A 27,384-nucleotide genomic window follows, 5' to 3' on the forward strand; every position below is an offset into this window, starting at 1 on the left:
GAACACCTGCTTTTCCTGAAGCCAGCATGGCTACACCTCAGAAGTCCAGAGCCAGCTCCCTGCCTGTCATCTCCTGCAGCCCTGAGAGGCAGGCTAGCCAGGAGGCAGGATTCTGCCTGTGTTTGCATTTAATTCGTCCCGCCTGCCATTGCTAACCAATTCAATTAGATCGCTTTGAAGAAATCAATTAAATAATCAATTAAAACAACTGAAATAGTCACATACAAAGAAGCTAGTGAAATGCTTATTAAAACCCAGCTATTAAGGGCAGAAGTGACCTACTTTGGGAGAGGGAAAATACAAGAGGCATCTGCCAGTGCCCTGAGGGGAAACTGAAAATACTGTATAAAACTGTAGTGTAATGCAAATCGTGTAGTCAGGGCTGCTTTGCTTTAGCCTACACTGTCGGTATAAAAGACAGGCCCAGCACTTTCTGGGGCAGAGGCTCTCTTGTTCTGAATTCTTGCTCCAGGCGTCTCCTGCAGGCATCAGTACGTGGTGATTTCATGTGGTCTGTGGTGATCCCACATGGTCTGTAATGATCCCACATGGTCTGTGGTGAATCCCATGTGGTCTGTGGTGATCTTACATGGTCTGTGGTGATTCCACATGGTCTGTGGTGAACCCACATGGTTTGTGGTATCCCACATGGTGTGTGGTGATCCTAGGTGGTCTGTGGTGATCCCACATGGTCTATGGTGATTCCACATGGTCTGTGGTGACCCCACATGGTCTGTGGTGATCCCACATGGTCTGTGGTGATCCCACATGGTCGATGGTGACCCCACATGGTCTATGGTGATCCCACATGGTCTGTGGTGATCCCACCTGGACTGTGGTGATCCCACATGGTCTGTGGTGATTCCACGTGGTCTGTGGTGATTCCACATAGTCTGTAGTGATCCTACCTGGACTGTGGTGATCCCACATGGTTTACTGTAATCCCACATGGTCTATGGTGATCCCACATGGTCTATAGTGATCCTACCTGGACTGTGGTGATGCCACATGGTTGAGGGCCTGAGCTGCAGTGCACGGCACTCACTGAAAATTGCATGACCCACTGGGGAAAGGCCACTCAGGAGCCTCAGTTCCCATCTGAGTTCCAGCCTGCCCCAAGTCCAACCTTCAACTGTGTTGCTTCTGGTCATTCCCTGTGGTCTTGGGGTATGTGCCTATTGAGTGGTAGGCTCCCTCTGGAGAGAGATTTTATTTCTACTTCTCTGCATTTCAGGGCTGAGCCCGTTCTATCCCGAATCCAGGAGAACCGGAAGCGAGTGATCCTCCCGTCTATTGACAACATCAAACAGGACACCTTTGAGGTGCAGCGGTACGAGAACTCGGCCCACGGGTACAGCTGGGAGCTGTGGTGCATGTACATCAGCCCACCAAAGGACTGGTGGGACGCCGGAGACCCTTCTCTCCCCATCAGGTCTGTGGCAATCAAGCTCTGGTGGCCATAAGCCCCCAGATTCCTGAGCATAGGGGAGCCGAGTGAGGGAGGGTAGGAGAGACTCCTGGAGCAGCTGTGTGTAAACGGCTGCTTTAGGAATCTGGGGTGCCTACCCTCACAGTCTTCTTGCTGAGGGAGGAGACTGCATTTTGCTCCTTTAGCTAAACTGTTTGAGGGCAGCTTATCAAACAGCAACCCTGAAAGATTGGAATTGATAGGAAGGCTCACGCCTTTTGCTTCTTCTTCATACCTGATGAACTGTGTTCAAGGGCTTTTAAGTACGAGGTTTGAAACATATTTATTCCTGGGGTTCCTTCATACTTGCAACCTTTATTATCACGCTGCTTCCCACTCTTTCTCATGATACAGGAACACATAGAAAAGGAAAATACTTGTCTGGAACCTGGGTAACTGAGGGCCTTGGGCAGCTCTGTAAGACTTGCCCTGGGTCCTCCTAGCTTCCCCTGGAGACAAGAAGGTAGTCCATCATGGCATACCTGTTGGGAAGCTCATATAGAAAGCGTGTTGAAGTATGTTGATTTTGATGCCATGTCTGCTTCCCGTGGCTGTTGTAATGAATTGCCACAAACTTAGTGGCAGAAAGCACATACATTTATTCTCCTACATTCTAAACGTAGGAAATCCAAAATGAGCCTTACAGAGCTAAACTCAAGATATCTGTGGAGCTGGGTCCTTCTGGAGGCTCCAGGGGCGAATTCATTTCCTGCCTTTCCTGCTTTTCCTTAACTCATGGCTGCATCACGCCCCTTTCTCCCTGCTGCCTTCATTATCTGGCCTTCTTCATCCTCGCCTGCCTTATACAAGGGCCCTTGTGATGACAGGATTCACAGGTGATCTTTTTTGGGGGGTAGGGCATTGTTCAGCTCACCACAAATGCTCTGATTTTCAATTAAGACGATACTCGAGTTATAGTTAAATATTTTCTGTGAGTTTTAGTTGAGGGCCAAACTAACTCTTAAGATCTTCATGGTTCTGTCTTAAGTGAGAAGAGGTGGGAGAGTCATTTTTACTTTGCCCTAGTTTTAGGACAGTGCTTATTGGTATAAAGGGGGATATCAAGAAGGACTAGTGGAGTAGGAGTAAGAACATTTTACAGGTAGCCATGAAGTTCTTTCTCAGTTTACAAAGTTTTAATAAATAAGAGTAAGATTGTGAGATGTAAAGACCCCTTTACCCCATGTGCTCTTATGTTCCTGCTCAAATTGAAAGCTGCAGAATTCCATTAGAGGACAGCTGCCTGTGGGCAAACCTGTGCAGCAAGGAAGGTGATTTGGGGGGGCCATAAGTTCCCTAGCCAGAGATGCCGCGCGGCTCAGTTCCCATCCCAAAGTAGACTTTGGCATCTTTGTGCAATGCTACAGGGCCATGCTCTTGGCTTTCCACAAGTAGTAACATAGACGCATCACTAAGGTGTTATCTGAGAACCAAAGCATAACCTTCAGGATATTTAATATTTAATGAGTGAGATACCATTTCATACCCATTAGCATGGCTACTATAAACAAAAAACAAAAAGAGAAAATAACAAGTGTTGGCAAGGATGTGGAGAAATTGGAATGCTCATGCACTATTGGTGGGAATGTATAAAGGTACAGCCACTGTGGAAAACAGTATGACAGTTCCTCAAAAAATTAAAAATAGTATGACCTAGACCTAGAAATTGTACTTCTGGGTATACACCCAAAAGACTTGAAAGCAGGGTTTCAAAGAGATATTTGTATACCTGTGTTTATAGCAGTACTATTCACAATAGTCAAAGGTGGAAGTCACCCAAGTCCTTCAGCAGATAAATGGATACACATAATGCGCTATATCCATACCGTGGAATATTATTCAGCCTTTAAAAAGGAAGGGAATTCTGACACATGCTACGATATGGATAAACCTTGGTAACAGTATGCTAAGTGAAATAAGCCGGTCACCAGAAGACAAATTCTATATAGTTTCACTCATATGAGGTACACAGAATAGCCAAATTCATAGAGACAGAAAGTAAAACGGTGGTTGCCAGGGGCTGGGGAGAGGGAGGAATGAGAGCTGTTATTTAAAGGGTGTAGAGTGTCAGTTTTGCAAGATGAATAGAGTTCGGAAATTGGTTACACAATAGCGTGAGTGCACTTAATTAACACTACTGAACTGTACACAAACATGGTTAAAATACTAAATTTTATGTTTTATGTATTTTATCATCATTAAAAACATTTAATGGGGAGTGCTTCAAGACCCCATTGGCCCTCAGACTTTGAAGTTCAAATGATGGACTGACAAACAGTGAGCTTCATATTTTTGGCCAAATGATGCTTCGTCCCTGACATACAGGAAGGCTGACCTCCAGTCGTGATACTAAATAAGGGAATGAGGGTGTGACGGTGGTGTTAACAACCGGGGGAATAAGTGGGTACAGTGCAGTGCTTTGGGAGGCTCAGAAAACACGCCACCCCTGTACATGTAAGGGAGTAAAGCAAAACTTTAGCTTCTATTTTATTAGTTATGGCAACATTAACAAATGATTAATACGCATTTTTAAAAGATTCAAGGAAGTAATCGTGATCATGAGTCATTAAATTACATGCATCTCTGATGTACAAAATAGAATCACATACTAATGATCTCTTTTTAATACCTTATACCTTATAACATGCTTAATTTGTTAATAGTTTGATGGAGATATTTGTAAGAAGGAATTTTTATGGCTCTTCTGATGTTATTAAGCAGATACAATATGATTCTTTTTTAAAAAGATTTTTATTAAAACATTGCTAATATACAATATTATATTAGTTTCAGGAGTATGCCATAGTTATTCAACAGTACCCACCTGGCAGTTTACATAATTATTACTATGTTATTGATTATATTCCCTATGTTAAAGAAGTGATCACCATGATAAGTCCAGCAACCATCTGACATTGTACCACGCTATCATGATATTATTGAATATATTTCCTATGCTGTATATTATACATACCAATTTGTATTTCTAAATTCCTTCACCTTTTTCACCTTGTCCCCAATGCCCTCATCTATCACCCTGATAAATCTAGTACCTATCTGACACCATACATAATTATTATATTATTGACTATATTCCTTATGGGTAGAATAATCTTGGTTATAGGTCTTTGCTTTTTGTTACTTTGAATATTTCTTGCCAGTCCCTTCTGGCCTGCAAAGTTTCTATTGAGAAATTACTTGATTTGGGAGCTAATGGGAGATTATGGGAACTCCCTTGTATGTAACTAACTGCTTTTCTCTTGCTGCTTTTAATATTTTCTCTTTGTCTTTAACCTTTGGCATTTTAATTATGATGTGTCATGGTGTTGTCTTCTTTGGGTTTATCTTTTTTGGGACTCTGAGCTTTCTGGACTTGTATGTGTATTTCCTTTGCCAAGTTAGGGAAGTTTTTCATCATTATTTCTTCAAATATGTTTGCAATTTCTTGTTGTCTCTTCTCTTTCTGGTACCCCTATGATGCAAATATTGTTACATTTGATGTTGTCCTACATTTGATGTTGTCCTAGAGGTCCCTGCCCCAATTTTTTGGATTCTTTTTTCTTTTTGCTGTTCTGATTGGGTGTTTTATGCTACCGGATGTTCTAAATCACTGATTTGATCCTCTGCTTCATCTAATCTACTGTTGATCCCCTATATGTGTTCTCCATTTCAGTTATTGTATATTGTTTATCTGATTGGTTCTCTTTTATGTTTTCTGTCTCCACTTTTATGTTTCCTATCTCTTTATTAAAGTTCTCCCTGAGATCATTGAGCATCCCTAAAATCAGTGTTTTGAACTCTGCACCTGGTAGATTGCTTGTATCCATTTTGTTTAGTTCTTTTTCTGGAGCTTTGTTCTGTCTTTTATTTGGGACATATTTCTTTGTCTCCCCATTTTGACTGCTTTTCTGTGTTTTTGTTTGTTTGTTTGTTTGTTTTTGTATTATGTAGGGCTGTTATGTCTCCCTGTCTTAGTAGAGTGGTAGGTGTGCTGTGGGGCCCAGTGGCACAGTCACCCTGGTCACCTGAGCCATGAACTCCAGATGTCCGTTTTGTGTATTGTGTGTGCCCTCCTCTTATAGTTGAGCCTTGGTTGCTATTTGTACATCAATGGAGGTATTGACCCTTGAGCTGACTGGTTGTGAAGACTGGCTGTGACTACAGTGGAGGAGCTGTTGTGCAGGGACTGACCCAGGATTGGCTTTAGTAAGGCTCTAGTGCCTGCCCAGTTTTCCCTTTGGGTGTGTCATCCTTGGGGGTGGCCAGGTGATGCTCCAGCTGGGTCTGCAGCTGGTCACTGGGTATTCCTGACCCGGAGCTTCCTTGGAGGGTCCCTGCCTCAGGCAAAGTTCAGTTGCAGCCTATGACCAGCCCAGAGCTACCTGGCATGAGCCACAAAGCAATCCACAGATGACTACCACCCATGACAGGATTGGAAGTGCCTTGAGAGGCCAAGCTGCCAACCAAGGCTAGCTGCTTCTAGTGCCAGTCTTGGGGCTGCTCAGCCACAGGTATGGAACACACTGAAGCCAGACACTTCTTGCTTAGGTTCTGCGAACCACCGAGAGACCCTAGGAGAGTCTGCAGCATGAGCCAAGACAGGCGGTTTGTATGAAAATGCCACTGGAAGTGGCTTGGGTGTGCCCGAAAGTTAGATGGGATGGGGTCTCAGAATCACCAGGCATGGCAAACAAATGGTGTCAACTAGCGTGATAGAGACACAGAGTTGGCGCCTGCCTGTGTCTGCGTGCCATGATTGGGGAGGCCTCAACAAAAAAACAATGGCTTTGCCAGCTCCTCCATCTGGGAGAAAGCTGCCCCTCTAGCCCTCATGTTGAAGCCAGACAACTCAGTTCCCCACCTCCGCCCCCCACATGTCCCTGCTGCCTCTCTAGCTGCTGCCCCAGTGCTGGAGCTCAGAGCCTGTGATTCCCTCAGTGAGTAAGTCTGTGCATGATCCCTTTCAGACGAGCACCTGGGACTCCAGCTGTTCTTTGTCTCACTCAGCCATGATCTCCACTAGTTTTCACAACCAGAAAGTACGGGGACTTCTCTCCCTGGCACTGGAACTCTGTGTTGGGGAGCCTAGTGTGGCACTGGGATCCCTTGCTTCTTGAGGGGGACGTCTACAGCTAAAAAATCCCTCCCAGTTTTTAATGGTCACATGCAGGTATGGGACCAGCCCATTCCATGCCTTTGCCCCTCCTACCAGTCTCAAGGTGGCTTCTTCTGCATGTCCTTAGGGCTTCAGTTCAGCAAGATTTCAGGCGATTCTCAATGATGGTTATTTTATAATTGAGTTGAAATTTTGATGTGGTTGTGAGAGAAGGTGAGCACTGCCTTCACCTACTCCACCATTTTGACCAGAACATGCGATATTTTCCACAACATGATTCTTAAAAGTTAAGACATTGTGGTTTCTCCACCCCCCTTTGATCCCAACATTTTAATAGTAATTGTTTTATTCTGGTAAAGGATGGGATGACAAGAACTTTTCACAATCCAAATGGAATTAGATTGGACTAATCTTTAGATACAGAGTCTTCCTGGTAGGCAACATAACATAGCAGGTTTTGCATTAAAGGAATTTACATCCGTTCTGTTTTACTTCTTTCCCCCGTTCTTCCTATGTATGTTCTGCCTGGTAAACAGCTATTTCCCAAGGTTTTCTGTTTGTTATGTGCTCTTCTTTGTCTACACCAGAGTTTCAGGTGTAGAGAATGGACAGGTGTCATTAAAGAGGGCAGGGCCAAGTGTAAGGGTTGAGGATGGGGACTGAATAACACATGCTCCAAAGGAAGTAGCTGCTGCCAGTCCCATGATGGTGCTGGGGACACAGGAGCAGCATTGTCAGGTTCTCAGACTTTTAAGAAAAGACAAATCCAGATCATTTCATAAAATCTCTTGAATTCTAAATGTTGGCAGTAAATCCCTCTTCTTCAAAACTGTGAGGGCCAAACAACATGTTTCTAGACTGGATTTGGCAACCTGGGCTCCCAAAATTTGGTCTTTGCTATACATGTGCTTCCTTGGGGACCTCTGGCATTTCCAGGGCAGCCTCTCTCCATGCTTCTCACACTGGGAGCTATAGGCCCCTGTGATATGTGGCATTGTTGGATGGCTGAGGGATTTGGGAATGTGTGACTCAAAGCCATAGAGGAAACTTGGCTGGACTTCCTGGAGCTGGAGTTAAGCCATGCGAGATCCCCCTCCTGCCTCCACTGTGTGTCACAACCCTCAGCCTGCCTCTGAGATTCTTCAGTGAAAGACTTTGAGGAGCGTTGACCCAGCTCTCACCTCTCTGCAGAGAATGTTTTCAAATGTATGTCTTAAGCCCTGATTTTTCTCCAAAGTGACATTATCTCCATTGTCATATCAACAACCTATTATCAGACCAGTTGAGTTTAAACTGTTTTTGAGTCTAGGACCTCTCTGAATATCTTTTGAAAGCCAGAGATCATATCACCCCCCCCCCCCCGAACACGGATGTTTATGGGTATTGTGAAACCAGCCTCCTAGTATTCCACAGGACTTATATTCAGAACAACTGCTAGGTATGTCTACTTGACTCTTACAGTTGGAGAGCCTTTCTTTACCATTTTTATTGCCCACTAGTCTATATGCTTTAGGAAGCCATGGCTTTTGCTATTTCAAGTGTATCCCCAGTGCTTATTGAGTACCTGGCACTTGGTAGGCATGCTGAAAATATTTATTGAATGAATGAATGGATGAACGACATCTGAGACTCTGAAGAGAGGTCAGGGCTAGTGAACCATTAGAAAGAGGGTAAGATTGTCCAGAGGTACATTGGAGAAGGAGAAAGAAAACCCCAATATTTGTGGGATGAAGGGAGCCTTCATGAAGGAGACTGACAAGAGCAGTGGTGTCATAAAGATTCAATAACAGGAAGACCAAAAGCCCTCTGTGGTTTAAGGGATTAGCTCATCATAACCTTAGTGAAACCATTTTAACAAGGTATTTGTGAGCCTAAAGCTAGATAGCTGGCAGTGGGTGGAGACATGAATGGAACATGAAGTGAGAGAAGTGATTATACTTCTGAGATATTTGGGGAAGACTTGGAGAGGGAGGGGGCAGAAACTGTGGAGAAGTGTACAAGATCAAGTGACATGTTTTTAGAATGGAAGACACTGAGTAAGTACCTCTAGCACAATGAACAAATGCATCTCATGGTTTATGTTTATAAAACCCAGTTGCTTTGGTTTCCTCCTGTTGCATTTAACTTGTTTAGTGCAATGCGTCCTTCTTTTGCTCCTTGAAAACTCCAGCAGACCCCTTGGTATTTCTTATTACTCTTGAAAGTCCTGGAGTCACTTTAAGTCACAAGCCAGCCTCAATCTGTTATGGACATTGCCCTCCTCTCCCTTAGCTGTGGCCTGCTGACCCTTTCAGTGGAATTGGGGCTAGAGCCCTTATTATTTCTCTCCCTCACTCATCTTTCCCTCAGAAGGTACAGTATCTGACCCCACCTGGGATCAAGCAGGGGGTGGGGAGAAAAGGAGGGTAGGAGGGTTCTTGTTTGATTGACACTGTCCTATGACGGTTTCATGCTCTCTAGGGCAACAGGTGGGCAAACCTGGTTCTTTCCTGGGTACATGGAAGGTCCTTCTGATGGCTCAGTGTGGGCTTGGGGAACTGAAACCCCCATGCTGCTTTCTCATGCCACAGGGTCCCTCCCTCAGTGGCCTCCCCCAGGGCTCCCTCCACCTTTGCCTGTGCGTGTGCACCTTTTGCTGCTAGGACCGCACACTCTGACAAGCCACTGCCTTTTTTTTGTAATTAATTTACACTTGTATTTAAAACATTTATTTTGCCCCAGCTTTATGGAAGTGTGATTGACAAATAAATGTTGTATATTTTAAGGTGTACAACATGATATGTTAGTATACATATACACTGTGAAATGATTACCATAATCCTAAGTAGCACATGCATCACCTCACATAGTTACCTTTTTTTTAAGGGGGGAGAACACTTCAGATCTACTATTTTAGCAAATTTCAGATATAGAGTATATTATTACTAGCTAGAGTCACCATGCTGTATTTTAGGTCTCCAGAACGTGCTCGTCTCATGACTTGCAGTCTGTACCCTTTGACCAGCATCGCCCCTTCCGCCACAAGTCCCTGGCAACCACCGTAATGGTCTCTATTTCTATGAGTTGAACTTTTTTATTTCCACATATACGTGAGATCATGCAGTACTTATCTTTCTGTGTCTGTCTCATTTCACTCAGCATAATGTGCCCCAGGTCTTATCTATGTTATCACAAAAGGCAGGATTTTCTTCTTTTTAAAGGCTGGATAGTATTCCATTTTGTATATGTACGACATTTTGTTTTCCACTTGTCCATTGACAGATAACTTAGATTTTTTTCCATATCTTGTAAGCCACCATCTTGGCCATCCCCTTTTTTGTTTTGTTTTATTATGATTTTTTTATTATAGTAAAATACACATAACAGAAATTTTACCATTTTAACCATTTGAAAGTGTAGAATTCAGTGGTATTATGTATATTCACAGTGTTGTACAACTATCACCACTATCTAGTCCCAGAATTTTTCATCACCCCAGAGATCCCTTATCCATTAAGTAGTCATTCCCTACTCCTCCCTCCCTCCAACCACTGACAGCTGCCAGTCTGCTTTCTGTCTATGGATTTGCCTCTTCTGGACAATTCATGTAAGTGGAATCATACAATATTTAGTTTTTGTGCCTTGTTTCTTTTACTTTGCATAAAGTTTATGAGGTTTCTCCATGTTCATACATGTAGCACATGTCAGTACTTCATTCCTTTTTTATGAGTGAGACTTAATAGTGATTACTTTTAAAGTGGTCACAGGTAAACATTCCTTCAGGGATCCACATCTGGTTTGCAAAATTCACACCCCTTTGTCCTGCATGGGCAGAAAGAGGTGACTTCCCACACAGGGCTCCGTCTGCTCCACAGGCCACTTTTCATTTGCTGAGATGACTTGGCACCAGAGAGGATGTCTCTCCACTGCCAGGAGCACTGAGCACAGGGCTTTGCATCAGATGGTAGTACCCCCAGCTTCTCCCCTTGGAGAGGGGATTCAGGGTAGAGCTCTCTCCAGGGAAACTCCTGACACATTGCCATTCCAGACTTCACTCACTCATCCTCATTAGTCAGCTAACTGTTGTTTGGTTATCTGCTGTGAACTCTTTGCATGCTATCTTTGAATATAGTACCTATGGTCTGAACGTCCTCAGCCCAGATGAGAATATGAAAAGTCCTGCTTTAACACAGCACATGTAGCTGAAGGCACAGAGCAACGAGAGAGGGAAAGTGTGAAGCCATAGAAGGAGGGGCTGACCAGAAAGAAGAGTCCAGAAGAGGGAGGAGTGGTTGACGAGAGAGCGCATTCTTTATAATTCACATTTTCCTTGTGAATTATGAGGAGAAAATCACTACTAAGAGTAAGAGTTAGGCCTTGGATAGGGGTCTACGGAAAAGTGATAAAGGTCTGGAATAATTGCCCACAGGAAAGGGACTGGGTGAGATGGCCAAGAACACAAAAACTAGTTGATGCTGTTACGAGGTCCGAGAAACGTAAATTCAGTAAATTTCCCATGAGCATTTCTTGACAAACATTACTATGAATTCAGTTGTCAAACTGAAATTTTATTCTTCCCAACATTATGTATGTATGTGTGAAAAACAGTAGCAAAGATAAGAATGAGGGACCTGAAGTCACTTTGGCTGCATTCACCATGAATTCTTGGGAACCTGATTTAGATCAGGAGCCTTCAGAGGCCCACAGCTCATAGCTTGGCAATCACTCATCTTTATGGTCCTTTCCAGCTGTAAAATCCTTTGACTTTTACCAGGGGAGGCAAGGGTCTGTGGTGTCATCAGAGATGGGACACTTTACAGCACACTGCTTTCCAGGCATTGGCTGAAAGCTGAGTCAGGCATCTTCTGTGAGGTGCCAGTGGTGCCTGCCTACTCTGTGTTAGGTGGCCCTGTAATTAGTGACATTACTCATTAATAACTAATTCAGACTGGTGATTAACAATTAGCAAGCCTTAATTCAATGTATAATTTGATGATAAATTAGAATAGAGGAGCCATTATCGTTAGTTAGGCAATTTTAGTTGCAAAGGCTATCCTAGATATGTATAGTTGCTGGGATCTCAAGTTCTGTGCATACATGTATATAAAAGGAAAAGGTTACTTTTTTCTCTATAGACAAATATGACTAGCTGACAAAGATGAAATTTTTAAGTGAAGAATCCGATTTTCTCAGACTTTGTAATAGAAGTAGCTTCCTTATACATGAGCAGATGTATCAGTAGGAACTTCTAGGGGATAGCGTTGGTAGATTACATGATCCTCCTGAAGGACTTCACGGGCTGGCTGGAGACACAGGGCCAAGTGCACGTGATTGCACGTCAGCATGGGTCAGAGTGGATTCACGGAAGAGGGAGCCTTGTGAGTGGAGTGGATAGAAAAGCTCGTGAAAACCATAACTAGCAATGGACTTTTCTATGTGCCAGACATTGTTCTTGTGCCTCACACAATACGAATCTATTTATACCTCATGCTAGCCCTATGAAATATGTATTGTTATCCCTGTTTCACAGGCAGGACCACTGAGGCCTGAGGGTAAACACTTTACCCAAGATCACACACCTAGTAAGAGCTGAGCTGTGGTTCTGGTCCAGTTGGTCCAGAGTCTATACCCTTACCCACTGTGCTGTCTGTCCTAAAACAGGTGGGACTTGCTGGGCCTTGCAAACTGAAGGGGATTTGCACTGACAGTGTATGGGAGACAATACAATTAGAGGTATATGAGTGAAAATGAGTGTGTATGGGGTCCCTAAGACCACCCTTGGGTTTGATGATTCACTAGAAGGACTCAGAAAACTCAGGAAATCTGTTATGCTCATGGTTATAATTTATTACAGTGAAGGGATATGGATTACAATCAGCAAAGGAAAAAGATGCATAGGAAAGAGTCCAGGCAAAGCCAGGCGTGAGCTTCTACTTGTCCTCTCCTGTGGACTTCCTGGGCCATGCTTCATTCTCCCAGCAATGATATATAACAACATGTATGAAGTGTTGCCACCAGGGATGCTCTCCTGAGCCTCAGTGTCCAGGGATTTTACTGGGGGTCAGTCATGTAAGCATGGAACACCCATATAACTAACCTTGGCTGCTCAGTCTCCAGCATCACCACCACTCCAGAGGCTAAACTAATACAGCATGGCTCAGGGCCTCGAAGACCGTCTTATTAGACACAATATTCCAAGTGCTTAGCAGTTATCTCCTAGAAGCCTGGCAAGAGCCAGTTCTTTCTTTGGATGTTCAGGGTTTGGGGAATCCAAATCCACTGAGTTAACCCTTTACTGTACCATGAGGATGGGGTGTTTGGGATCTGGTGAGGAGACTGAAAGTAGGGAGCGTGCATTAAAAATAGAGGGGGGGAGTACAGGAAAGAGGGAAGACTGCATTGATTGAAACAAGAGGTCACTTGATGGAGAGCTGTAAAAGCCAAAAAGAGGAGCCCACACTCCATCTACTTGTCCAGTGAAGTAGACTGAAGTGAATGAAAAGCTAATTGGGAGAGACAGAAAGTAGAGTGGTGGTTCATTAGGGCTAGGGGGAGGCAGGGGGGAAGAGTGACTGCTAGACTACGGGTTTTTTAGGAGAGTGATGAACATTGTTTTAAAATTGATTTTGGTGATGATTGCACAACTCTCTGAATTGAACATACTAAAATCTATTGAATTGTGTACTTTAAATAGATGAATTGAATGGAATGTGAATTCTATCTTAGAAGCTGATGGCTATCAGCAGATGGCAGATGGCCAATCTTGCGACAAGATGAAGACATTTGGGGTTAATTTTTGGCTCAGAGTCTTGTGTGGTTCTCCCCCTCCTCTGCCCCGACCTTTCGTGGGAAGTGGTAGGGCAGCACAGAGTACACCTGGCAATTTAACTGGGGTCTAGTCATGGAGCAGCAGAATTTGTCACGGCAGAATAGAGTCACAAGCAGGGATTCAGAAACCAAGGAGCCCCTGGGCAGAAGCTGGGCAGGAGCTGAGCATCGCGCAGAGCTGGACCAGCACGACTGGTGCTCTTGACAAACCTGGGTTGTGTATGTCATGCTGGCTAATCGCAGTGTGTTGTGGGTAAGGACAGGTTGAAGACAACAGTGGTTGGTACTTCCCTTTGGATATAGGGAAGGGGAGTCAGAAAAGGAGTCTAGCTCAGGTGCTCAATTGACAGGTGAAGCTGTCAATTCAGGAGGAGAAAAATCATCGTGGAAAACCTGGACCTTCTCCACCTCCTTTTCCTGCCTTGCAGTAACGGAGGAATGGCTGTTTAATTTTGCCACCAACAGGGTCTATGTCATTACGTAGGTCACTCGCCTTCTGTGTAAATGAGCTTTTAACTTTCTTATCCATAAAACCTACCTAGCATTTAAAGGTATATTGTTCTAGTAACAGAAAACTTCCATAACAAAGCTTTTGGTCCCTCAAATGAAAAGCACTAATTATAAACTCTCTGAAGTTATGGCATGAGGTATTGTGTATAATCAAATGTTTCAGTTAATAGCATTCTACTGCAGAAGCATGACACAGGGCAATTTACAGTTAAAAATAAAAAACTTCCACCAAATCTACTTGCTTTCTTCAGGGGAAAATCCTGCAGAAACCCAGTTGATAGATGGTGTTGGTTCTGTCAACAGTCGTCACTGCCTGATTTCCTCTCATTCCGGAAGAAGCATCGTTATAAGGTGGGATCAGGAATAAGGGTTGGCTCTGTAGGTGTCGCGTTTGTTCACCTCTTTACTGCATGAGCGTTTCTTGATTCCTATTGTGCATAAACCGGTGTTTGAAGCAGAATGGAGGATACTCTCCTTGTGTTTCAGTCCTTTCAGACTTATCCGTGTTTACACATTTCTGAGACCCCAAATGAGGACTCAGTATTCACTTCTGGAGAAGCAAAGAATGGGAGTTTACCCTTCTGTAAGTTTGTCTAATGGGAGACATATGCACTTCTTTAAACTTTTGCTCTTTGGCCAATTATCTGGAAAGAACACCTCGTAACAATCACAGTTGTCAGGACCTGGAAGGAGCATCACCCTCAACTTTGTGACTTCCTCAGAAAGCAGCAGGCATGGCTCCCGTGGAAACAGGACATCACTGTTTAGTCGTCAGCTCTGCGTTGCCTTTCATTGCTAGCTGCTGCCTTCTCATGCTGCTCAAAGAATACCTGCCTCCACGGCTGGGAGCATGTGGTTTGCAAATGGCCTCAAGTGTGGGCCCCATGATGGGATAGAAAGAACACACTTGGGATGCCAAGACTTGTGTTCTTTGAGCCTCAGCTTACTTGTTTGTAAAATGATTGATGTGGTGCAGACCCTTTCTGTGAGCCCTTGGACAAGTCTCTTAATCTCTGTGCCTTAGATTCTTCATCTGTGAATGGGGCTGTTACTCTATTTTACAGCATTGTCATGAAGGCTAAAGGAGCTAATGCATGTAAAAGGCTTAAGATGCTCTAGCTATTAGGATTGTTGTTGCTGCTGTAATTGCTCTTCGGGACCTGCCATGGCACGTCTTACCCCTCACTGTGGGAATCTGACAGCTTTTCTCTTCTCAACTGTCCCGTTCAGACATGATTATGACAATTTGATCATTGCGTTACCCTTGACTTAGTACCCTACAGACAGAGCAGAACCCTGGCTGCTAGCGAAGGAGAGGCATTTTTAATGCCAGGGGATTTGCACAGGGAAATAAGGGTCCATGTTCCCCAAGTAAGTCCCTTTGGGGAGGCTGTTCATTATCAAACTGAAGTGTGCTTACACAACGGTGAACACTCTGCTTTTGGGTGAAATATGGTACTTCTTGACATCACCTATGTACCTTCAATACCCGCCTGGGTAGATCAGTTTTTCCTTTTTTATGGCATACTGATGTCACTGCTAGACACCTTTCCTTTGGAAGCCAAGTCCCCAGGCAGTGCCCTGGAGCTAGAGCAAGGCTTGCTGGGTAACCATTCTTAGTGATGACAAGCAGGGACCTGCCTCCAACCAGCATGCATTGTGACAGCTCACAGCAGCAAATAGGTGAGTCTGAATCATGTTGGAAAGGCTTTCCTCCTCACTTATAAAGAGGTTCGATGAGGTGGACTGCCAAAACACGGATAAGTTTCATTTCAAATTTAAGATTTAAAAAATTAGAAGACACTTCACCTCTGAGTTAAATGCCCAGTTCTAAGTTATTGTTGGACATAAATAGGCAAGGAGCTATACCATTAATGTTAGTACATAGATCTGGCTGGATGAGGGTAGCTCAGATTCCTCTTTGGTCGGAGCTAGATGGATACAATTGTAGGTGGGGTGGACAGGGGAGGCCCCAGCCATTACTTTGGTGGCTTTAAGTCCCCTTTTGTAGCTCATTACAAAATGCACCATCTTCTGGCCCCTTTCATATTCCTACTTTCTCCTGCCCTTTCATCCCGTTTCTCTTTTCCACATCACTCTCAAAGCCCAAAAAGGAGCTGTTGAAGAGTGGGATTGAGTTCAGAGCACAAAGTGCTCTTTCCTCATTTCTTCCCCGCTGCTCCATAGTTTTCTCTGCAGCACAGTTCAGAGCTCTTCCCTTGTCTCCTGGCCCATCCAGTCCTCAGGCAGTTACCCCTCAGTTATTTCCAGGGGTTGCTGCGGCTGAGATGACAACGTTAAGGTTAAAGCTTGTTCTCAAGCCCACGCAGCCTTTCCCGCCTACCCAGCTCCCCGTCATACTTGCCAGAGTTCCATCCAGGTTGCACAGCATTCAGTGGTTGAGGCTCCATTTGGAGCCCAGCCCCTATCCATTTCCTCCTCTCTTTTATGGAAATACAGGAACGTGTGAGTATTTCATTTCTCTCAGATTGGAGAGAAAGCAAATCGAATTTCCGTTCAGAGCTTGCAAAGCTAATTATAAGCACCGATAGCAGAGTCTGCAGTGCCCTTCTCTGCCAAACAATGAGCTGCCGGCAGCCTCGCATAACCGACCACTGGCTCTTACCTTACTTACTGCACAACGGCCTTTTCACTCAGTTGATCCAGCACAGTTTTTAAGGCTGCAGAGTTTTATCCAAACTCTCCCAAAGTAGGGAAATGTGGGCCAACACTTTGCAATTCCTATCCGGAGTTTTAGGTCAAAGTCCTCAGTCTTTTTGCCGCCAATGTGACTCTAAAAATAGCTTCTGCAACCAGGCACCCAACAAGTCAGAAGCAATGGGCTTCATTTCTTCTGAGAAGCCCAGGCTGCCGTGTCCTTAACCCATTTTGGTAGCAGCACCTCCTCAGAGCAGTGCAGAGGCTGTGACAAGCTGGCTTTACTGCCATGAGCAACCTCACTACCAGCAGTGCTTGATGGAGAGAGGTCTCTTCAAAGCCTTTTGAGAACAGCGGTATGTTGGAAAGCTCGCCCGCCGTACGGAGGCCCTTCAGAGACCTGGGAGGGTGCCCATGTCAGTGCTGTGGAGTCTTACTTCTGTATGTGAAGTTCAATGGACTCCCAGGCTCCTAAGAAGTTTAACTTAAAGGAAAAGGAGAAGAATGCTCCTGGTGTGTCTTTTATTAACACTGAATTTCTGACTTTGGTGGTGCCCGTGGTGGCTGCAGGTGGTTTTGTAGATAGAACCCGCTGGGGATGAGTCATTCCCGGGCTGCAGCCAAACCGGAAGTGTCAGTGGGAGGAAGGGCTCTGAAAACGACCCCGGGCAAGTCTCAGCTTTTCTTTTCTTTTTTTTCCTTTTCTTTTTTTTTTTTTTTTTCTTTTCTCTTCTCTTTTTGCTTTTCTTTTTTTTCTTTCAAAGATTTTTATTACTGATAAAATATAGCTAACATACAATATTATATTTGTCTCAGGTGTACACCACAGTTATTCATCATTTATATACCTAAAGTGATCAGCATTAAGTCCTGCAACCATCTGGCACCTCACCAAGCTATCGCAATTACATCCCCATGGCTTGTTTGTTTTATACCTGGAAATTTGGACCTCTTACTCCCCTATACCTTCCCCCGCTTTTTAACTTTCAATTACAGTTGACATTCAGCATTCAACTTCATCTCGAATTCTAATTCAACTTAGTCTAGTTTGTGAATGTATGTATGTATGTATGTATGTAGTATGTAGTATGTATGTATGTGTCTTTTTGCCATCACTCAGCAAACATTTGTAGCAAGTTTGCTTGTATATACCGAAAAACAAACTAACAATAATTCTTAATTCAGAAGTTACTGTTACTTCTGTCTATACCACCCCATCACCCACGCCACTCTCAACAGTGACTGATCTATGTTACCCTGTTTCCCCGAAAATAAGACCTCGCCGAACCATCAGCTCTAATGCATCTTTTGGAGTAAAAATTAAGACCTGGCATTCTATTCTATTCTGTTCTATTCTATAAGACCACGCGTTATATTAATTTTTGCTCCAAAAGACGCATTAGAGCTGATGGTCCAGCTAAGTCTTATTTTAAGAGAAACACAGTATTGTGAACTAGTGGAAGCAAAAAGGCAGTGAGGCCAAAGAAAGCCGTGAATGTGAATCTTTTTACTCTGCATCTGGCACCCTAGCCTCAATTAAATGCTCTGACATGGAGATGAATGATAAAATATCACATCTGCCGTTAAGTTGTTATGAAATTTCTTTAGTTTTAAATCAAATGTCTTGGACAGAAAAGTGCAGAACACTCAATCGATTCATTCACTCAGCAGCACATATTTGTTGAGCCCTTACTATATGCCAGGCTCAGCCAATTCAAAGATCTAGGGACTGTGGCTGGGTTTGGGTTATTGACAATATTCTGTCCCTTTGGAAATGCTCAGCCTCTTCAGGAAATGTCTATTCTCTGGTGGCTTCTGGGGGTGTGGGGACTGGGAGGCAGGCATGTGCCCCTCCTGGCTGAGTGGAAGCCTCAGGTTCTCGGTGTGTCTCTCCTTCCCTTGGGCCGTGTCCCTTGCCCTGCTGGTGTTACTGGCAGACATCTACAGCTGCCTGGCTTGTGATCTGCCTTCTCAGCTTGATCACAGCCCATGTGCCTTGGCTCTCATGGCTTGTGCTGGCTGTAGACACCTGACCTTGGGTCGTCTTTCTTCTCATCCCTCCCAGCCTCAGCTGCAGACTCATCTGGCCCTTGGGTAGACCTTCAGCTGCTCTTCCCCCTTGCCCCATGGGGAACTGAGCCTCCTGCCACATGGCCCCAGTGTGCCATCACGTTCACTTTGGTGAGTTGGGCCCCAGATGGAGATGAGGCCACCTGTGAGGGAGGGTCTTCCACGGTCCTCATGGAAAATAGAGACCTCCCCCCATGTGCCAACCTCACTGTGGAACACATTTCTCCCTCTCTCTGGGCCTAATCACCTCTCACCACCTTCCTCTCTATTTCTCCTTCACATGGGACCTTAGGTGGGAAAACTGGGCTTTCATTTGGAGCACTTTTTATTTCTTGTCAGCACCAGCCCCAGTGCTCAGCTTTAGTGGAGCAAGAGGGTTTTCTCTCCAGTTGTAAGAGCCCCGTAGCCTGCTTCCTCTGAGCTTAGCATCCCCTCCCAACGGTGGAAGTGAAGGAACTGAGATAACTCACAATCGCCCGCCTGACAACTCAGAGCAAAGGTCCTGTCGCCCCAAAGAGGAAAGCACATGAGCAATTTTCAGTCATCTCACTGCACAGGCCTTGCCTTCTCTGGGGCAGAGAGCAGAGGATTGCTGAGGAATAGCTGCTCCCAGGCTCTGCTTCACCCAGGTTTTAGAGGACAAGTGGGGGCAGCGGTGACGACCTCTGTCCTCTGTCAGCCCTGTCCTCAATCCCCAGGCTTGCTTTGCCCCCAGCTCCTCACAGAGCCCTGCCCTGCCTTCTCCAGAGCGAACTCAGTCCCACTCTGGGTCCTGGGCCGAGGCATGTGATGTGGTGGCCAAGGTTCCGTCCAGCGCCCACCACGTGTTCACCTCTTGAACCTTGAGCCGCCCAGGTACCCCTTGCCCGATCTCCTCCCTCCCCCCCACCAGCACTGCTCCCACAGGCCTTTGTTCGGAACCTGAGGCTCCTGGGGCTTCTTCCCACATTTAAACACTCCGTCCTGCCAGTGTGCCCTGTTCACAGAATTCTGGCTTCCTGGCAGCCAGGGGTCTTTCTTACTTTGGCCAGTCCCTCTCTCAGGGGATACCGATGTCCACTCAGATTCCTAGGCTCCCGGAAGCTGTTGCTGTGCCTGCCTGCCTTGGAATCACCCCTCTGAGTACCGCTTCTTGGTTGCTCTGCTGCAGCCTCTGCCCCAGCTCCATGCCCAGGTCACTGAGCTCTCCTGATACGTTGCTGGAACCCTCAAGTGTGACAACTTTGCCTGAAGGGTAGAACTTCTATGTCCCTGTGGCTAGTACATGACATTCCTTGAGTTCAAATGGCCGCCTTCACCTTTCCAACCCTTCTCCGTGTGTCCCCTTGAATATACTCTTGTGCCTATAAATAGTAAAGGATGGTGGTCAGATCGCTTACAGATTTTATGTGACTAGGATTTACATACTCTCCTCCACCAAATCCTACAGGAGTCTCTTAAACGTAACTGTGCAAAGAAGAAGAAAAAATCCTTTAAATCTTGTAGTCATCTCTTAAAAACTGGAATATTTGCTTCAAGAAACTTGAAATTGCAGAGACTTCAAATCCTGAGGAATATGAGAAGGGAAGAGCAGAGGCTGCAGCCATGAAAGCAGAGCTCCATAATTTGTCTATAGGCATTCAGGAGAAGGAAAATAAGAATGGTTTTCCTTCCTGCTTCTAATCTAGTGTCATCTTCCAGCCCAGCAGACAACAAGGGCAGTGACAAGATCGCTGGAGAATCGTAAAATCACGTTGTAAAAATACTTTTTTATTATGCATTTCTTGTAAAATTTATTATATATTCATTGTAAGCTTAATATTTATTGTAAAAATTAAAAAGTATAAAAAAGTATTCGATAATCACTCATAACCACACCACCAGTGGCAACCGCTATCAATATTTCATTAGTATCTGATTCATTAGTGTCTTACATATTTTAAATTATTTTGTAGTTTTATAAAAAATTATATATGTATGTGTTTAAAAAGTCAAATATATATTCTACAATGCCCTACACACTCTCTAGAGGTACCACCCTTCACTCCTATAAATGATCCTTTTATTTATCTCTAAATAACATACACTCCTGCTGCTTGTTTTTCAGAGTTAGGCATGATTTCATAGCTTTCGGCTATGGGAATGGAGGTAATAACACTTCGCCACTCACCCACACCTACCCCTGCCACACACTTCTCGTTCCTCCCCCCATCCTCCATTACAGTTAGAATTTTCTTTAGATCATTTTCTAAGTATGTACCCTTATTATAATTACTTACAGTTCATCTACACAGTATACTTTGGTTAATTCCCCTTTCCTGCACAGATTTTGTTTTTCCCATTCTTAATCGTTGTCTTTTGCTTTGTTTGCTTACTTTGTTTTCTATGTACTTTTCACTAATTCAACCCCAGACCCTCTGCCTCTTGTCTGAATTGCCTCTAATCCTCTCACCCACATTAGGTATTCCGTCCAGTTCACCTTTTTAAAGAAAAGTCTCTAGCATACCCTTTCAATGAATTGGGATTGGCTGCCCAGTATAACATAGATTCTGGGATTCCCTTCACCTCTCTACTGTGTGGATCCCGTGTCCTGACCCAATGTCTTGTTTTCCCCTTGGCTTACTCCCTCATTTTAGTTGTGCATATCCTCAAGTAAATTTTTAGTCCTTGTATATCTGAAAATATCGGTGTTCCCACTTCCCACTTGGAAAGATTTTTCCCTCAGATTTTGAAGGCAGTGTTTTATTGTCTTCTAGCTTCCCTCGTGGATATTGAGAACTCTGGAGACATTCTGCCTCCAGTTCTTTGAAGATTACTTCTCTTTATCTCTTTAGAAATCCTTTTATCACGGGTATTCTGAAATTTCGTAATGTGCTTTGGGATTTACTTTTATCCTTTGTGCTGGACACGCAGTAGAACTTTCCAATGGAAACTCGTGTTCATTGTTAATATTTTTCGTGTGTGTGTGTGTGTGTGTGCGTGTGTGTGTGTGTGTGTTTTCTCCATTTTTGGAACTCCTTTTATTTGGATGTTGAATCTTCTGGATTGCTTCTTTAGTTTTCTTATCTTTATTCTCTTATTCTTCACTTTTTTGTTTGTTGCTGTTCTTTATTTTGCTATCCTTTCTGGGAAATTTCATTAACTTTATTTTCTAAACTTTCTATTTCTGCTTTTGTGTTTTAATTTTCCAGGATTCTTATTGGTTCTCTAGCTGATCTTTTGTCACAGCACCCAGTTCTTGTTTCATAAATACAATATATTCTCTATATATCTGAGGATATTAATGCTATTTTTTCAAAACTAAAGGCATGTACTTCTCTCAAACATAAGGTTAAATCAAAGAATCCAGATCCCAAAGAATATATGTATTTTATTATTTTAATATAAATTTCAAAATCAAGCACAACTAATCTACAGTGTTGGAACTTAGGATACCGGTTATCTTTGGACCAGTCATCACAGAGTAATGAGTATATAAAAGTATTCTGGAAGACTGGTCATCTTCTGTTTCCTGACTTGAATGATGGTTAAATAATGTGTTCTATTTGTGAAAACTAACAGAGCTGAACACTTGAGATTTGTGTGAATTTCTGTATCTCTACTCTACTTCAATAAAAAGTTTCATTATAAATAACAACTGGCCACATTTCTGAAATCATTTTTTTTTAATTTATTGTTCTAATCATTTTTTTTTAATTTATTGGGGTGACAATTGTTAGTAAAATTACATAGATTTCAGGTGATGTTCTAATCATTTTTGTTGATTTTTAAAAATTTTTTAAGATAGAGCATCATATTATGAAAAATAAACATAATTTTGCCTCTTTTTCCCTTTCATTCTATATTTTTTTTATTGCCCCAATTGAAATCTGCAGAGCAATACTGAATATTAATGGTGACAGCAAATCTTTGTCTCCTTCCTCAGTTAATGCACTACCTTGAGCATTTTTCACTGTCATGACTAATATTGGTTTGTTTTAAATAGACATGAGGTTAGGGAAAGTTTCTTTCTAATTTACTAGGATTTTTTCTTGGGAACACATAGTGAATGTTTTCACATGCCTTTTTGGCATTTATTAAGGTGATTATAATTTTTTGTTTTGAATCATATTAATATATTGTCTAAAATAGAGCCACATTTGTATTCCTGGAATAAATTCTACTTGGTCCTGGTGTGTTAATTGCCAGTATGTTAGTTAAAAATTCCAACCCTTAATTTGATTAGTGAAACTTGTATGTAGTGTTCTCATTTTTGTGTATATGTGCTGTCTTTTTGAAAAATAGCAGCCTTAATAAGATACAACTAATGTCATACATTTTACTCTTTTAATGTGTGTACAACTGAATGATTGTTAGTACTGTATATTCACAGGGCTGGGTGGCCATTACCATGACTTCAGTACATGCTCATTGCCCTTAAAAGAAACCCCTTACTCATTTCCTCCTGGCCCCACAGTCCTAGCAATCACTAATCTACTTTCTGTCTCTGTAGATTTGCCTATTCTGGACATTTCATATAAATGGAATAAGTGGTATTTCATGGCTGGCTTCTTTCACTTAGCATAATGTTTTCAAGGTATGTGTGCTGGCTTTACTGCTTTTATAATGAGCATTATACATGTTTGGAGAAATTTATGAATTTTTAATTTTCTTTTATGTTCTGGGCTACTTCAGATCACAGGCTGTTTTCCTATTTCTCAAAGAAACTGCTGGGATTTATTTGTAGTACAAACTGGGTCTAGTGCTTTTTTGGATAGTAATTCTTGATGACTTTTCCAGGATTTTCAGTAGTGTACACCAGTTTTCCACTCTACTTCAGAAAGCTTCCTGGGCTGACATTTTTACCATTCACTTATCATTAAAGCATTTAAAAGCTTTTTTATGTTTGTGGTCAAAGTGCTTTTCTCAGTTCTAATGGCATTTATGTGTTTTTTTCCTCTCCTTTTAAAATGAGATTGAATTTTAGTTGGCCTTTTCTAAGAACCAACTCCTGAGTTATCAATTCCCCCTTTCCCTGTATATGAATTCTACAGTCTGCTTCGTCTCTTCCTCTTTTACCCTTGGTGTCTTGCTTTGTACCCTTTTGAGCTGAAATCTCAGTTCATTTATTTTCCTGTTGTCTTGCTTAATAGCAAAGGCATTTAATGTTATGTGTTTTCCTCCGAGTGCTGATCTTGCCACAGCTCATAAATTTTTATATGTAGTGTTTGAGTTGTCACTGTTTCTAAATAGTGTATAATTCCAGTTTTTATTTCTTCTTTGATCTAAGAGTTATTTAGAAGTATTTTTTATAATCCAATTGTTAGGTTTTAAAAATGTAAACCTTTATTCTTCATTTCTTGCTTTAACTATATTTGCGGTGATTTTCTTTTTAAGTATTAAAATTTAGGAGGATTAATATGTGATCAACTTTTATAATGGTTATGGGGAAAAAAATTGCATTATCCATTGGGTAGAAAGTTGATACGCATTTCAAAATCACTGGTGTTTGCCTCCTGGGTTTGTCCCCGAGGAGTGGTGTGAGCTGAGCTGAGCGGGGGTGGTGGTCTGCCCGCTTCAGGCGCAGTGTCTGATGGAAAGGGCAGTGTCTGGTGGGTACAGGCCCAGGGGCTCCAGGGCAACCATAAAGCATCTTGCAATTTTATTTTTTTCTGGCAAGTTCTGTATCATGAAATGTAGTAAGAATATTCACTCTGCTAAATCCTGGATAGCTTTTCTCAATTTTGCTGCATCTGCCTACAGTAGTTGCCAATTCTGCTTCAATCCTGGCCCTACATCTATCACTCGTAGTTTTCTTACTTGTCTGTCCACAATTTTCTCTGTTCTCATTGGTGTTGCAGTGAGTTCAAGACCCAGGAGGGTAAGAGTCATGCTTACCTGTGCGTTATTATCCCTGTAGTCCTCTGCCCGAAACATAGTAAATAAACGTTTTCTTTTGCATGAATTCAAGTTGAGCATGGATGCCTGGGTCAGAGCAGGGGTGCAGGGAGTGCTTCCTGATTTCATTTTGAACGTCATTCATAATTAATTCCAGATATTTTTTGTCCATGTCTAGCATAATTAGCAAACTGTATTCCAAATACTCACTGTTGACGTTCTTTGATACCTATCCTTTATATGTAAGAGACCGTGACAGGGGCAGATATGGAAGGGTGGTACAGTGAGCACAGGTCTGGGTGCTTCCCATTCTCTGCTTCCTGACTACTTCATCTCTTTCAGCAGCACCTTCTCCCCTTCTCCACAAATCCTCAGTTGGTGGTGAGTGTCTTCATCAGGTTCTTTTTGTCAGTGGCAGCAGACACACTGATGGGCTCATTTGGGTTCTGTCATTCCAACTCCTAAATGGCATTTCTACATCCTCTTGTAGGAGTTTTATCTGTATGAGCCCTGCTCTGTGACTGACTTGCTAATCTATATACTCATGCACACTATAACTTAAAAGGTTCATGTAATAATATGTCTCATAAGTATTAATACATTTCACGGTTTTATTTGTTTGTTTGTTTGGCATTTCAATAAGAGTTTCTATTCATCTGCTTGCTTATTCATTCAGCAAATATTTGTTGGCTATCACTATGAAGAAGCCACTGTCCCTGATCCTGTGGGATGAATGCTAGCCCGGCTCTCAGAGAAAACAGCCATCTCTAATGCTGGCAGCCCATGCTCCCCAGCCTTCCACCTGGAACCTCACATCCCACTGGGCCAACACCGCCCTGAGCAGGAGGTGACTTTCCTTTAAGGGATAGTCCTGTTGGCATAAGAGAACAAGTTAGTCTTCGAAAACCGAGTATTCTGGCTCAAACCTCCGTCCCAGCACTTGCCAGCTATTGTCCAGGCCCATTTCAGGGAGCCCCAGACACCATGGTAAGCCTCAGCACAGACTGCTGTGTCTCGGCTCTCCTGTGAAGGTTCAGGGAGCTGATACGAGCAACGTCATTGACCTGCGTGCACAGCATATCATGCGAGCCAGTGGACTGTTAGTTCTTTCCTGCTCTTCTGAAAATGAACTGTGAGGGCAGGGAAGGGAGGACAAGGACGTTTGTGCTATTGCGTTTACATTTTTAAATAAGCCTCTTTGTAGGAAGGAACTAATGACATTTTATCTAGAGCAGCGGGAATCAACAGAAGGCAGGGCACACAGCCACCCTCTCCCCTCCACTCTGTGAAGCCACACTGTGTTCCTCAGGGGGCCTCTGTCCTCTCCCACCCTTGTGCCAGCGTGGAATGCTGTAGTAAAGCTCAGTGGGAGGGGTCGTCCCAGATGTGCTGCCAGGCGTTGATGCTGGTTTGTCCTTTGCCATCATGGGTACAGTGGGACTCTATTCTCTGCATCAGTCGACTATCATCTGGCTGATCTTTTGTTGCTCCAGGAGCAAAGAAAGTAGAGCTTCCCCACTGAATTAAGAGCTGCACGGAGCAGTATCAGATGCACAAGTAAAACTAAGATTTCTGTAAAGCAGACAGGGGTGACAGTGTTAGACCATGAGACTGGGAGGAATAGTAGACCACCACGCGATTTTTCATTTCCTGATGTTACCAAGCAAGGACTTGGTGCCCGACGTGCATAGGAGCCAGTACTGCGGTACCAGCTTTAGAGAAAAGAAAAAGCTTTTACTGCTAAATTGACATGCAGGGAGACAGGATGCAAGGGTCAAACCTGTCCCCTGATCCAGAGAGTCTGGGGCAAGTTTTCAGGGATTAGGGGAGCAGGCTGATATGTGGAAACCCTGGTGGAGTGGTTTTGATTGGAAAGCTATGGAGCTCGGCCATTTATGGTACGACATAGTAAAGGGCTTTGATACCTATCTTCCTGGGCAATGGACACTTTGCTTCTAAAGTTCCAGTCATGTCCAGGTCCTTTAGCTGGGAGTGGACGAGACTGGTTCTGGGTGCACTGGAGGGCAAAGTTCTTTCCTCGGCACATGCTTCGGCTGCATGATCTGCAGTTTTGGGCTGTTGTCTCTGAAAAGCATATTGTTAGAAGCAGGATAGGACCAGTTTGAGCTGGTTCTGTCATGACATTAAGTAGAATTTTTGATCACATATAGCAGATAAAAATAAATAGAAATTATAGGGGAAGAAAAATCTCTTCTTTTACTCTTCTAGGTTCTCTACTGGGATCCCATAACAAAAGACAAATTAAGAAGAGAAACAAATAGAAATTTATTAACATATATATCTCATATAAAACTGACCCTTGAACTATGCCGGGGTCAGGCGTGATGACAACCTTCCAAGTAAAAAATCCACATATAACTTGAGTCAGCTCTCCACATACTTGGATTCCCAACTGTGGATTGAAAATACAGTTGACCCTTGAACAAGAGGTTTTGAACTACCTGGGACAAGTGGACCCACGTAGTTCAAAACCTCCTGTTCAAGGGTTAACTATATATCTGGGAGAAACTCAGGGATGACTAACTCAAACAGGTGGCTTAGAAATGGGACTTAAATACCATCTTCAGCTAAAACAAAAGAAGAAAAGTGTGGAAGAGATGAGTTATGGGAAGGAGGCCAGGAAAAGTACCCCTAAACAAGGGTAAGGTTAGTTATGCAGATTTAAGTCTATGTCTTCTCCTTATATAAGAGTCTCTTGTGACGTAGAGCTATCCTTCTCTACCTAGTAGAGAGGAAGAGACACCCTTACAAATGAAGAATTTTATTTATAAATGTTAATTTTTCTTACAAAAGGGGAACTTCTATTCTGTTAGAGCTTTTCCTATATTTGCTCTTTCTCAAAATAAACAGGTGAAAATAATTTTTATGCCAAAGAGTT

The 27,384-nt window shown here is 43.2% G+C and overlaps 1 protein-coding gene across 2 annotated transcripts in view; it reads left to right on the top strand.

Moving 5' to 3' along the window:
- GALNT17 (polypeptide N-acetylgalactosaminyltransferase 17) overlaps nucleotides 1–27,384 on the top strand; it is a 529,087-nt gene that overhangs the window by 270,855 nt on the left and 230,848 nt on the right. For both annotated transcript variants that reach the window (XM_033110448.1, XM_033110449.1), the window contains exon 5: nucleotides 1,235–1,432. In XM_033110448.1, the coding sequence (XP_032966339.1) occupies nucleotides 1,235–1,432 (198 nt within the window). The remainder of the gene's footprint in view (nucleotides 1–1,234; nucleotides 1,433–27,384) is intronic.

Source organism: Rhinolophus ferrumequinum, chromosome 7, assembly GCF_004115265.2.
Source record: "Rhinolophus ferrumequinum isolate MPI-CBG mRhiFer1 chromosome 7, mRhiFer1_v1.p, whole genome shotgun sequence".
In the NCBI taxonomy this organism is placed as follows: Eukaryota; Metazoa; Chordata; class Mammalia; order Chiroptera; family Rhinolophidae; genus Rhinolophus; species Rhinolophus ferrumequinum.